Source organism: Elephas maximus, chromosome 5, assembly GCF_024166365.1.
Source record: "Elephas maximus indicus isolate mEleMax1 chromosome 5, mEleMax1 primary haplotype, whole genome shotgun sequence".
Taxonomy (NCBI): Eukaryota; Metazoa; Chordata; class Mammalia; order Proboscidea; family Elephantidae; genus Elephas; species Elephas maximus.
This window is the reverse complement of record NC_064823.1, coordinates 111,923,386-111,936,799: the sequence shown is the minus strand read 5'-3', so window position 1 is coordinate 111,936,799 and position 13,414 is coordinate 111,923,386. Positions and strand designations below refer to the sequence as shown.

Genomic DNA, 13,414 nt, shown 5'->3' with positions numbered 1-13,414 from the left:
GGAAATTTGCAGGACCTGGAAAAATTAGGCAGTCCTGTCAAGTTCCAGGTTTCACAGTATAAGGAATTTGCCCCAGAAGTTAACTACTTTATTAAGCACACTGTTTAGTTCAGCTGGTATTGTTTTCATAACAAAACTTTTTCCATGAAGGAGGCAGTATATATCGATGAACTTTCTGGAACAAGTTCCTTCTCTCACCACTGACCAGTAACAAACAGTTCACTGGCTGGCACCAGTCTGCGGAACACATTCTGAGCAGCACTGCTTCTATCACACTCAGGTATTTATTCACCTCTCTAAGCCTGTCCTCACCTGAATGAGAAGAGTAACGACTGCTCTGATCACCTCTAAGAATATTCTAATACTCTAATGAGCTATAAAGGTTCCTGGGTGATGCAAATGGTTAAGTGCTAGGCTAGTGACCAAAAGGTTCAGGGCTCAAATTCACTCAGCAGCTCCACAGAAGAAAATCCTGGCACTCTGTTTCCATAAGATTGCAGTCACTGAAAACCCGATGGAGCAGTTTTATTCCGGAAACATGCGGGGTCCCCACGAGCTGGAATCAACTCCACAGCAATGCGTCTAATAAGCTATGAACCCTGCATACACCAGTACCAACTAATTTATGTTTACTGAGTTACTGATTACTGAGTTATGGGAAAATCATCTGAAAGAATAAAACAATACACAAAAATAAAATGACATTCTTTATTTGTTTAGAATAATTGTAAAGTTAATTGAAATTAAAAATGGTTTGTTTTCCAATGAAGTTGTTAATATCCAAAATTGCTAAATTCAGTATTAGAGATTATAACAAAAATGGACCTATTTATGGTCGTATCTGATATTTGATGGTAATGTATACACTATACAATAACATCTATTCTTTTCATCAGAACATATTTTTCTGAACAGACATAGAAGTACAGAAGTAGCTGTTATTTTCATTTTTTTTCCGGTGTTCTGGTAAAAGATTTTAGTTTCTAGAATTCACGCACAGAATTGTTACACAAATTTAAGGGTACTTTTTCTTGTTCATGTCTGAAGAAGAGCATCTTTCTCAAAGAAATTTTATCTTTCTTTTGAAATATGGAATCACCTGAGTTATATATATGCAGCTTAGCCATTCTTTAAAAAAGTTATTTTTGGAAATACCACAAAATAATAATTACGTAGTACATGTCCTTGCTATTCACATACTTCTTTTTAAGCAATATTCAAGTACATTTGTGCTTTGCATGTTTATATCCATTTGAATCTATTTTTAGCTATTATACTAAACTGTACATCTACAAAGATTTCTCAAATATTAAATAAATGAGGCAAAACAGTCATTATGAAAATATAAACCACTACTAGAGTTTTCTCAACTTTACTTCATTTTTTATGTATTTGCTGTCAACCATGTTCTTTAGGGAAGTTGATAAATTTTTATCTTTGTAATCTCATCACTGCTGCTTTCTCAGCTTGTTATAATACACTGCAGATTTTCTGAACACACAGTATTCACTTCACCATATCAGCTGTAGCAGTGAAATTTAATAGCATTGGTACTCATCATTTCTAGTTATTTCAGCTGCAGGACCACCTTAAAACAGAAATTGGAGGAAAAATTAGGTTATATCAGAATGGCGCTGATATATCCGAATATGCTGAAAGAACTAACAACAAGCAAGTACAATGCACGGTAATAGGTAACACACGCCTACTAGGATGTATGATTCAAAATCACTTAACATTTACACCAGGTTCTATCACACACCCTCTCCAGACATTTAGCCTCAAAATGCCAAGCCAGGCTTCAACCAGCACTGTGGTTACTGGGCATGTGGACCTGTCATCAAGGCACCAAAGTGTTTGTGCAACTGCAGAGTACAGGGAGAAGCTGAAGAACATAAGGGTTTACAAAGGACACAGCCATGAAGATTGGTTAGGGGTAAAGACATGTTAGTAAGAACAACTGAGAAAATGCAGGGCACTAATGACAGAAACACATATACATAAAGAGAATTATTTTTATTTCTTCCTCACAGCAGCAGTTTCTACTGTTCAAAAATTATTTTCCACATTTATTAAACACCAGGAATGGTTCCTGTTATTTAGCCTTTCCTTTGTCAATGTAAAGCCCTTCCCGTCATTCATTAGCCCTACCTAATCTCAACCTGATTTTGTCACAATAACTACAAGGCATATTTTGTCTCCAGCAGCTACAGGTTTATAAAAGCAATTTTCTATTATTTGTCCAGTTAAAATAAGACACACTTTTCTTCAGGATTATAACCATTTTTTAACCATAAAAACCTGAGAATAAGCTAATTTCACAGCCCCAGGGTAAAATTATTTTTATCATTAATAAGCACTGAAGCATAACAAATTCAGCTGTTAGAATAGCAGTTATTCTTTCAAAAACAGCTATTTGATAAATTATGCTCAAAACTAAACACTTAAAAATTACAAGTTTTAATTAATTTAATACCAAAAAGTAGAGATGCAGAACACATCAACAAAGTACTTTCTGTGGTTGACATTAAATATCAGGAAAAAAAGAAATATTAAAAAGTGAACTATGAGCTTTTGTTATATTGTTCTAAAGGCATCAAAACTATAAAAGCTTAAACCATACAACAAAATTAAAATGAATACCTTATTAGCTGCTTCCAATGAATTTATCAGATTCTGCAGCTCCTCTTTACTCATTTCAACAGAATACGGTTTGACTTCACCATTTTCTTTTACATCTAGATGAAGGTTTAAAAGCGGCATTTGTAATGTAGCAATCTTGTCACTAGAAAGTGCAAGCTGTTTAAAATTAGGAAAATGGGAATTAATAGTTAAAAAGGACTGTACTAAATATGCATCAGAGCTTAATAACAATACGTTAAAAAAAAAAAAGTACTCCTGTTTGCTGCCAAGTATAAGGCAAAGTGGAAGAAATAAATTAAACCCATGCCAAAACAACACATATTTGAGCGACAGAAAGAGAAAGAAGAATGAACACCAGAGAGAAAGTAAGTCAGCAAAAAAAAAAAAAAACCATGAAGTCAGCAGTTTTACAGCAGAAGCAGGTATCTAGAGTGGAGCTATTGCTGGGAAATACTGGATGGGACAAATGTAACAAGCAGCAGAACTCTTAACAAAGGGTGAAGCCACCAAGAGGACGAAAGTCCATTTACGAAAATAAATGAGACTAAAGCACCGATAAATGCTAAGATATTAAGATGCTAATTCATGATCAGCTGTCTACTAAACTGTTGATAAATGTTATCTATCCACCGTCTTCAATACAACCACCCAACAAAAATCCTCAAGATACTTACCTTACTTCTTACTTTTCTGTTTCCACTGAATATCTTAAGGGAAGTGGAAGAATCAAGTATTTATGGTACTAATATTTTTGAAACAAGCTCTGTAGCTTCAGTGGCAAATGCCAAAAGGAAACTCAATTTTCTTGGAATCTGAGCCAAAAACTCCACAATAATTGAATCCTTATTTGGAGCACCACCACTGGCAAAAATTACTTGTGTATTGATAAAAGGTTCCTTCCCTAACAACCAACCTCAAAGGATCCTCCCTGCAGTATCTGCTATAGAATCAAATCCTCACGCATCTCCATTGGTCCCATCCTATCCGGCGCAAAGGAGAATGAAGAAAACCAAAGACACGAGGAAAATATTAGCCCGAAGGGCTAAAGGACCTCACGAGCCAGAGACTCCACCAGCCTGAAACCAGAATAACTGGACGGTGCCCAGCGACCACCAACAACCGCCCTGATAGGGATCACAACAGAGAGTCCTGGACAGAGGAGAAAAAGGTAGAACAGAATTGAAATTCACACACACACACACACACACACACACACACACACACACAAAGGCCAGACTTATTGGTCTGATAGAGACTGAAGGAACCCCTGAAACTATGGCCCATGGACACTCTGCTAACCCAGAACTGAAACCATTCCTGAAGCTGACTTCTCAAAGGTTAGATAGAACTATAAAACAAAAAATAATACACGTGAGGAACGTGCTTCTTAGTTCAATCTAATATACGAGACCAAATGGGCAACTCCTGTCCAAAAGCAAGATGAGAAGGTGGGAACAGACAGCAACTGGATGAATGGGCAAAGGGAAACCCAGGGTGGAAAGAGGGAGTGTGCTGTCACATTGTGGGGATTGCAACCAATGTCACAAAAACAGTATGTGTAAAAACTTTTTGAATGAGAAATTAACTTGAGCTATAAACGTTCACCTAAAGCACACACATACACACACAAAAATGCAATCCTTACATATCTCCTCCATTTTCTCTCCAAAAAGGACTCAGAATATCTGAGATTTGAAAGTATCACCTTCAGGTTATCTATCTTATGATTCTCAGTGGTTTGGCAGTTATGTAATGATATAATACTTATCCTCTATTTTGTGATCTGATGTGGTCCCCTTCCATTCTTGCATAATGCAAATTTTCACATAACAACCTGGTCTTTGGAACTAACCATATGAGTAAGTGAGTGGGTGTAAGTCGTTTCTCAGCCTATACTTGAATGTCACCTATGATGAGTAACATGCTACCTCAAAAGGACAAAATAATTTTGAGATACTGAGAGTTGTTAAAAAGTTTTTCCCTATGTTGAATTCAAATCCATCTTATTGCAAATGATGTACCTTAGCTCTTCTCCTAGCCTCTGTATCTACACAGAATACATTTATTTCCCCCTCCATATGACTTTTAGTCCTTTAAAGAGAACTGTCATATTTCTACTTGGTTTTCTCATCTTACGGAACTTCATGTTAACATGATTTTAAGATGTTGGTCATTCTTTTCTGGTTGGATTCTAATTTGTTTAAAGATCTCTTAAAGTTTGGCAGTCACAAGTAAAAAAGATTATTAAACTAACTAAAAAGGATTAATTGTCCAAAACATAATATACTAGAACTACACTTTCCTTGAAATACTGCATTTCCACCAACAAAATACAATACAGGTAGTCCTTGATTTATAATGTGTTCGAGTTACAATGAACCACATTTACAACCATCACTGCATCTGGATCACTGCATCTTCCTGGGAGGAAGTTACAGGAAATACATTCCGGGGATATGACAAAAATTGCTGAGTTATGTGAACATGCCCCAAGCATCTGATCAGGATAAAATGATGGAAGAGATCAGTGGAAAAATCACTCATAAGACACTGAATTTAGAACTTGATGTTGCCAAAGTGGAATAGCTCATAGATCAGGAAGGAGAATTGGCAGATAAGGACTTAATGGATTTTAAAGAGGAAAGAAATGCTGAGCAACAAGCAATAAGGAAGAGGAAGGAAAGATGTTACCAAAAAATTTTACAGTGAAAGGATTAGCTAGAGTTTTTTCTAAACTAAATCAGGACCTTCGGCTGCTTGAAAACATGGACCCAAGCACTGATCACTTTGTTAAAGTTGACAGGCAGATCTGGGAAGCAGTAAGATATTACCACAAAATATAGGAAGAAAAAAATAAAAGGATCGTACAGATAACCCACACTAATTTTCTGACTAGAAACGTCGTCCCCATTCCCAGGAATAATCCAGGTGATCCAGAACCTTCTACAAGTGGAATTATGACAACTGACAAAATGCCAACGTTGACCAACTCTTTTTCAGTGTCAGAGTAAATTTTATGATTTGTGTATTTCTTTAGGTATATATTAAAATATGTCAGTAGGTTTCTATGTAATGTGTCTAACTCCCAAAGACAAATAAATATCAAATTTATAAAGATACTGATAATAAAAAGCAATAACAGTGAAAACAAAAAAAAAGAAGTACTAGACTTCCATCAGAATCAACTTACAATGGACTCCTTAGAGCATAACCCCCTCATAAGCCCAGGACTACCTGTACCAAATCAACATACTGTTGACTCAAGCTGCCTTTGTTAAACCAAAGCAACAAAAAATTCTCATATATGTTACCATTAGCATATCTCTCTTACCTTTTAAATCTGTAGTTGGCTTTATCTAAATAAAAAAATCCTCTATTTACATTACCTCTGCTCAACTTATTTTGCTTCATTTGGTTCATCACTGTAATTGGCTGTAAAATAGTTTTAAACTTTGATTGTATCACGTTTATGTTAAATATAACTCTAGTTTCAGATCTGATAAGCATAATATTCATGAAAATGTTGAAGCATACTGGGCCAAGGCCAGAGCCATAGAAACCGCCTTCCTGGCTAACACAAATTCATCTGTCTTCAGGTGGTTATTTATCTAGTTATAAATCTGCCTAACTGTTATTTTTCATCCACAAAGACAATGTGAGGCATTTCATCTAGTGTCATGCTAAAGTCAAGAAACACACTGCATTTATTTTCTCATCTACTAGTCTTTCTTGCTGCTGTGTACCTAAAAAGGATGAAAGCTGATCTGAAATTGCTCTTTACGAACCCTACTCATCATGACTCTCTTTTCAAAATGTTTATAAAATTTGTTTAATAATATTTATTTTCTCCCTGCAAGTAGAACCATATTTACCAATACCAAGAAGGCTTTAAGGTCTATAAAGTTCAAAAATACTATATGTTGAATATATACTGCTCTACTATTTATGACCATTATTTACAGATCTAGTTAACTAAATTTACTATCAATATAATGTTATTATACATCATTTGGATATGTAGTATACTTATGCCCAAGCTAATGCCAAAAGATGTAATTTAAATTATCTTTGATATTTCTTTGGAATGATATATTCTCAAAATGAAAGAAAATTTAGATACATAATATTATATTCAAAAAATAAAATAAAAGCATACATACTCGTAGGTAAATATTCTCACCTTTAACTGCCAATCAAAATCCTGAAGCTGTGCAGAGGAAATATCAACTATTTCTCCTAAGAGAGCCTGTCTGATTTCATCTTTTCTACTTTTCAAGCATTTCATGATCGCTTCTTGATGAAATGAATTCAACTGATTCAACTGCTGAGATATCTATGAAAATAAAAATAAATGGTTAGAAATAAGCAAAAGGAACTTTCTGTCTAAAATATAAACACATAGTTCACTCTCCTTTCACATACCCCTTAAAAATGACAGCAAAACAATAAAAAGAAATATTTCTATTCACTATGAAAAGATTAAAATGAGAATGCATAACCTGCAAACGAGAGATTTTAACAAATTTCTAGACAGCAGAGAATAAAGGAACGAGCTGACAGTTGAAGCAGCAAGGAAGCCACAGCCTGGAATATGCCTGGAGAACACAAACGGTGGTGAAGCTGTATGAACAGATCAGACAATGTAGCTTTCAAGGCAAGGAGTATTCCAAGAAATACAGACGGATGGCAAAATAGCTGCTCAACGGAAAGGTACAACGATCTTAAATTTGTGTGAACCCAATAATAGTTTCAGAGTATACACAGCAAACTTGGCAGAACTAAAAAGAGATGTTAACATACCTCTCAATAACTTACAGAAGAAAGACAACAAAAAATCAATATCGAAGTGGAAAATACCACCATTCTATTTAACCTAGTCAACACGTGGAAGACTGTTGTTAGCTGCTGCTGGGTAGATTCTGACTCGTGGTGACCCCACGTGTGTATCGTAGCACTGGGCTCCATGGGGTTTTCAAGGCTGTGAAATTTCGGAAGCAGGTGACCAGGCCTGTCTTCCAAGGCACCTCTGGGTGGGTTTGAACTGCCAACCTTTTGGCTAGGACTTAACCATTTGCACTACCAGTGACTCCTATAGAACACTACACTCAACCATTATAGAATACACATTATTTTCAAATGTACATGGAACATTCACCAAAATATAGCATACACTGAGCCATGTAGCAAGTCAGGACAATTTCAAAGGATTGAAATCAAACATTTTATATATTTTTGGCAACTATGTAATTAAATCATAACTGGACAACAAAAGAAAACAAAAAAATCCAAATATTTACAAAATAAAAAAATAAAAGCAACCTAGTAAAGTTAAAGACAAATACACCCATGACACTGCAGCTTCATTTCAAGGTGTCTACCCTAGAAAAGCTGTCCAACATATGCACAAGGAGATACATATTAAGACTGCTTGCAGCAGCACTATTCATTATAGTGAGAAAGAAGCACTAACCCAACTGTCCATCAGCAGGGGACTAGACAGATAAATCTTACAAAAAATAATACAAGGGGTTAAAATACACGAATTGGATCTCCATCTATCAACAAGAATAAATTCAAAACACAATGTTGTATGAAAAAAAATACGCAAATGCTATTGACAAGTTACACATCTAAACATCCCAAATAATTATATATATATATTGTTTAAGGTACAAAAGTACATACAATACAGAATCATAGCGACCCTACAGGACAGAAGAGAACTTCCCCAAAGGGTTTCCAAGGAGCGGCTGCTGACCTTCATGTTAGCAGCTGAGCCCCACCAGGGCTCCCAGAATACAAAACATGCACACCGACTTCAGGAGAGTAGTGTACTGTGGGGGGATGGCAGTCAGTGGGGGAAGGGAAGGGAGTATTTAGATATATCTGTAATGCTTTATTTCTAAAAACAAACAGATCTGAAAAACATAATATGAAATATTAACAACAGTTTAATCATAGTAATAAGAATATAGGTATCTGTCATATTAATTTTCTGTCATTTTCTGCATGCTTTGTTGCACAATTTAAAAAACACAACCCCCCCAAAAGAAAAAACTTAACTTCCACAGTTCTTCTGTTTACTCAAAATTATTGAGGTTTTTGCTCATATAATATATACTGACTCATGATGACCCTTGTACAACGTCTTAAACACCAGCTTTATTAAAAAAAAAAAAACTTAGCATGTGTTTATTATAAAGGATAGAAATTTGAAGCAATGTTACCTCTTCATCAGATAAATTTTTACCCACTATAACTTTGAAAAATGTGGCAGTATCTTCTAGAACGTGTACCCATTCTGTTGAATCCCAAACACTGTGATAATCCTGGTAGAGAGGATAAGCCCGGCCACAAATGCCATCAATTATTTTGTGAAGAAGCTAGAGGGGAAAAAGAAAATAAGCATAATTCTAAGTATTATCATGAAACATACTTATCTTCGTTGTAGCAAACATGTTGTTGGGAAAAGTTTACATAATTGGCAACACCTAGTTTTTTTTTTTTTTAGATGCTGGGAGCCCTGGTGGTGCAGCGGTTCGAATCCACCAGCTTGCTCCTTAGAAACCCTGCGGGACAGTTCTACTCTGTCCTATAGGGTCAGCAGTATGAATTCACCAGCTGCTCCCTGGAAACCCTAGGGGGCAGTTTTACTGTCCTACAGAGTTGTTATGAGTTGAAATTGACTTGATGGCAGCAGGTTTGGTTTTTTTTTTTTTTGGTGGGTGCATACTTCCTCCCTCCAACCTGTGTAGTTCCTAGTCCTCCTTGGACTCAGCCTAGAACACTACGTGTCTGTGCTCTGGAAAGGTTTCCTTTACCCCTTCTAGTGTGGGTTGCTCTCCCTTCCACAGGTGGATTACTGGATAACTCAGTTTGGCTTTCTATTAGAAAGCCAGCTCCATTGGGGCTCAGGCTGTGCCTCACTCACCACTTTACCTTATCCCATCAGGGCACTTGGCACTGTGTAGACTTCAATGAAAAGTTAGCTGAACGAATCAATGAAGCCGCTTTTCTTTTTTGGATAATTACATATTTATTTTAAGAAAATATTTCAGAGGTTAAAAGTTTTATTAAATTGGCTCTGTTTGGAAACAGTGTTGGTGTATAATTATGTTACAACTCTCCTGTAACTAACTGGCCCTGGTTTTCTCTTCTTGGGGCTACTCTCTAAATTAGAGTAGATCTTTAGAGATGGTTTCTGGGTCTTCTCTTGTAGAAGTAGTTGCAGTTTCAGTTTCAGTATTGCATTTCAAGCATCATATGTAAATACGTAGTTTTATTCATTCTGGTTTTGAGAGAGACAATAGATGACGGCCTTAGAGGGCACTGACATTCTGCAGTCTTGTGTGTAGGGGGTAGGGTATAGGCTGGGGTGGGTAGGAGATGATGCAGAAAGGGAGATAAAGAAGGAAAGCAAAAGACAAAAGTGTAGTGTTCTGGCTTCTTCTTTTCACCTTCTCTTGGGATGGTCCAAAGAGGAGGAGGAACCCACTGGTGCCATGCCTGGGTGGCCCAGAGTTAAGCTGCCTTTTCCAGATCCTCACAGGCCAGGTTTCTTCTCATCCTCAAGGCGTCAACATACATGCCGCCTTCTGAGGGAAAGGCCATCTTGCATCACCCTAACTAATGTAAGTTTCCTGGTTATTTTACTTTCTTCACAGCACTTAACTTTTTTTTTTTTTTTGGTCGCCCTCAAGGGGGCAGGGCCTGCTTCGAAGTCACCATGGTACCCTCAGCACCTACACTGTGCCCGGTGCATAGCGAGCACTGGGGACGTCTGTATCCAATGAATGAAACTTATATGAGGCTGCAAACCACGGACTCCACATCACAAGCTGTCAAAGAATAGGTGGCAACTCTATTCTCCTGCCCAGGCTCACTAGGTCCCGGGCTGTGCATGGGAGCGGGTGGCCCGTCCTCAATGGGATGCGGGCGCGGCCGGGAAACATCTGCCCGCAAAGTCAGGCCTGGGTGGCGACACCCCAAGCCTCGGCCTCCTCAGATCCACAGAGGAGGTAGGTGGCCGGCCACCCGAAAGCACGCCCCTTCCGCCTCCCTTTCCTAGGGACCCCGAGATGGCCGCGCGAAGGGGGCACCGGGCCTGACCGGAAAGCCACGCCGCCCTGGAACCCCGGCGCCGCGCCGCCAACCGCACCCCACTTCACCTGCGGGCCCAGCTCGGTGGGCAGCTTCTGCAGCTGCCACAAGGGCGTCCCCTCTTCCGACTCCATCCCTGATGCGAGGCTGGTCCCGGGTCACGTGACAAGGCCCCGTCTCTCCAGGTTAGCGACGGCTCGCCCACGTGACTTTTCTATCGGGTAGGGCGGGGGCCAAGGGGAGGAGGAAGGAGACGGAGAGGCCCTTGTGCGCTTGCGCAGGGACACAGACAATGTACTCGTAACGGAGGAAAGTCCTTTGCCGCTTGGTATGAAGGCATTGCTTAAACTCTCTCAGGCTAGTAATTTTGAAAGCAAAGTTGCAGATCTCTCAACGCAGCTTACAAATATCTGCAGTCTTCTGTTGAACTTAGCACTGTTTAGGCAACAGTCTGATAAGGCTTACCATATATTTGCGTGCGCCCGGGCCCTTGACCCGACAGTTTAATATATGTCTTGTACTAAAGTCCCCTTTTTGGAAGGTTGAGGATTTACCAAGTGCAATGCAATAATGCTTTATACGCATTATTTGCTATGAATCGGAATCGACTCCATGGCAACGGGTTTGGTCTTTTTTTTTCTTTTTTGGTATGAAGAAAGTATGATTTTCATCTTCATTTTACAAGTAGCAGATATGATCCCAGAAGTTAAGATTGTTAGATTTTGCAAGTAAAAATTTACAGCACCCCCAGTTAAATATGAAATTTCAGAATAATTTTTGGTAGAAGTATGCCTTAAATATTGCATGGGGTATCGGTTTTTATCTGAAATTCAGATTTAACTGGGTGTCCTGTATTTTATCCCCTAAGAGTCACGTGATGCCCAGTCTAGTGGCAGGCGCAGCCAGAAGTTGGTCAGATTCTAGAGTCACACTCATAATGTTGGACTAAACCTAAAACCCAAGGAGCCTTTCTGTGACCTCTCATCTATTACAGCTACCCTTTTAATCAGGTGCCACCCGGAAGTAGGAGACACACAAACTGGAATCTAATATAAATTTACCGATTGAAGTATACAAAAGATGAAGCAGACCACAGAGGAGAGAGTAATTATTTCAGTCTGTAGGCTATGAAGAGAAAAACTACTCGTTGGTGGCATTCTTCAAGGTGTAGCTCAAATATTCCTTCTCTACACTGCGCCCCACCTCTTGGAAGTGAAAAGTTTCTTCCTCCTCTGCATTTTCATGGCACTTTAGCTGTCTGTCACTTAAAATATTTACCACTTGCTGGTCTTAATGTAGACACCAAAGCCAAACCGTTGTCCAGTTGACCCCATTCTGACTCGTAGCAACTCTATAGGACAAAATAAAACTATCGCATAGGGTTTCCAAGGCTGTAATCTTTATGAAAGCAGATTGTCATAACTTTCTCCCACAGAACAGTTGGCTGGTTGTTTTGAACCACTGACTTTTCAGTTAGCACCCAAGCTCTTAACCAATGGGCAGCAAGGGCTCTATTTAATACAGATAAAACCAAAACCAAATGAACTGCCGACTCATAGCGACCCTACAGGACAGAGCAGAACTGCCCTGTAGAGTTTCCAAGGAGTGCCTGGTGGATTCGAACTGCCGACCTTGTGGTTAGCAGCTGTAGCACTTAACCACTACACCACCAGGGTTTCCATTTTAGATAGGTATGTACAAATCTCATTACCCCAACTGAAATGTAATTGTCTTAACAGTATTCACTAGTCTTTGTCCTTGTACATAGGAACTATCCAAGTAATGGTTAATAAACGAGAAAGAGTTTGGAAAACTAATCTGTTGATGGCAAGGCTATTGATGGATAAGTTCTGTTTTAAGAAAAAAAGCTAAATTTTATATTTTGTAATAATTTCAATAAAAATGTTCATTGAGCATCTACTATACACCATACACTTCCTATACTTCATGTAATCCTCACTATAACCTTGTGTGGTAGATACTATTCCTGTTTTAAAGATGAGGAAACAAACTATGTGAAGTAATATATACCTTGTCCAAGGTCACATAGTTGCAAAGTCACTGGTCTGAATCCAGAACTGATGTTCTCAGCTGCATGTTTTACTGCCCCTGATGAGGAAATAAAGACATGCTGAGGTGATATGACTTACCTAAGGCCACATAAAGGAGCCTCATCTGCTACTGAAAGGTCAGCTGTTGAAACCCAACAGCCACTCCACTGGGGGAAAAAAGACCTAATGATCTGCTCCTGTAAAGATTCCAACAAAACCAAACCCACTACCATTGAGTCAATTCTGACTCGTAGTGACCCCATAGGGTTTCGAAGGCTGTACATCTTTATGGAAGCAGACTGCCACATCCTTCTCCTGAGGAGCCACTGGTAGTTTCAAACCACTGACCTTTTGGTTAGCGGACAATCAGTTTACCCACTGTGCCACCAAGGCTCCTCAGTCTAGGAAACCCTACGGGGCAGTTCTGCCCTGTCATATAGGGTCGCTATGACTCAGAATCAATTCGACAACACACAGCAACAACAAGAAGGCGACATAACAGATTCATAAATAAGGCAAAATGACACAGTGAGCCAATGGCAGAGCAGTAGCATAGCGACACTGGGCATCAAGAAAAATGAGGTCTTTCCCTTGGAACTTGAATGTAACAAAATTTAACT

General features: G+C 38.6%; 1 protein-coding gene across 1 annotated transcript; it reads right to left on the bottom strand.

Moving 5' to 3' along the window:
• Nucleotides 1-758: 758 nt before the first annotated feature.
• On the bottom strand, nucleotides 759-10,993 carry COMMD8 (COMM domain containing 8). The gene is made up of 5 exons (XM_049886322.1): nucleotides 10,812-10,993; nucleotides 8,871-9,026; nucleotides 6,824-6,976; nucleotides 2,644-2,799; nucleotides 759-1,588 (listed from the first exon to the last, which is right to left on the bottom strand). The coding sequence occupies exons 1-5, from the start codon at nucleotides 10,875-10,877 to the stop codon at nucleotides 1,568-1,570; spliced, it is 552 nt and encodes a 183-aa protein (XP_049742279.1). The 5' UTR covers nucleotides 10,878-10,993; the 3' UTR covers nucleotides 759-1,567.
• Between the last annotated feature and the right edge of the window lie 2,421 nt (nucleotides 10,994-13,414).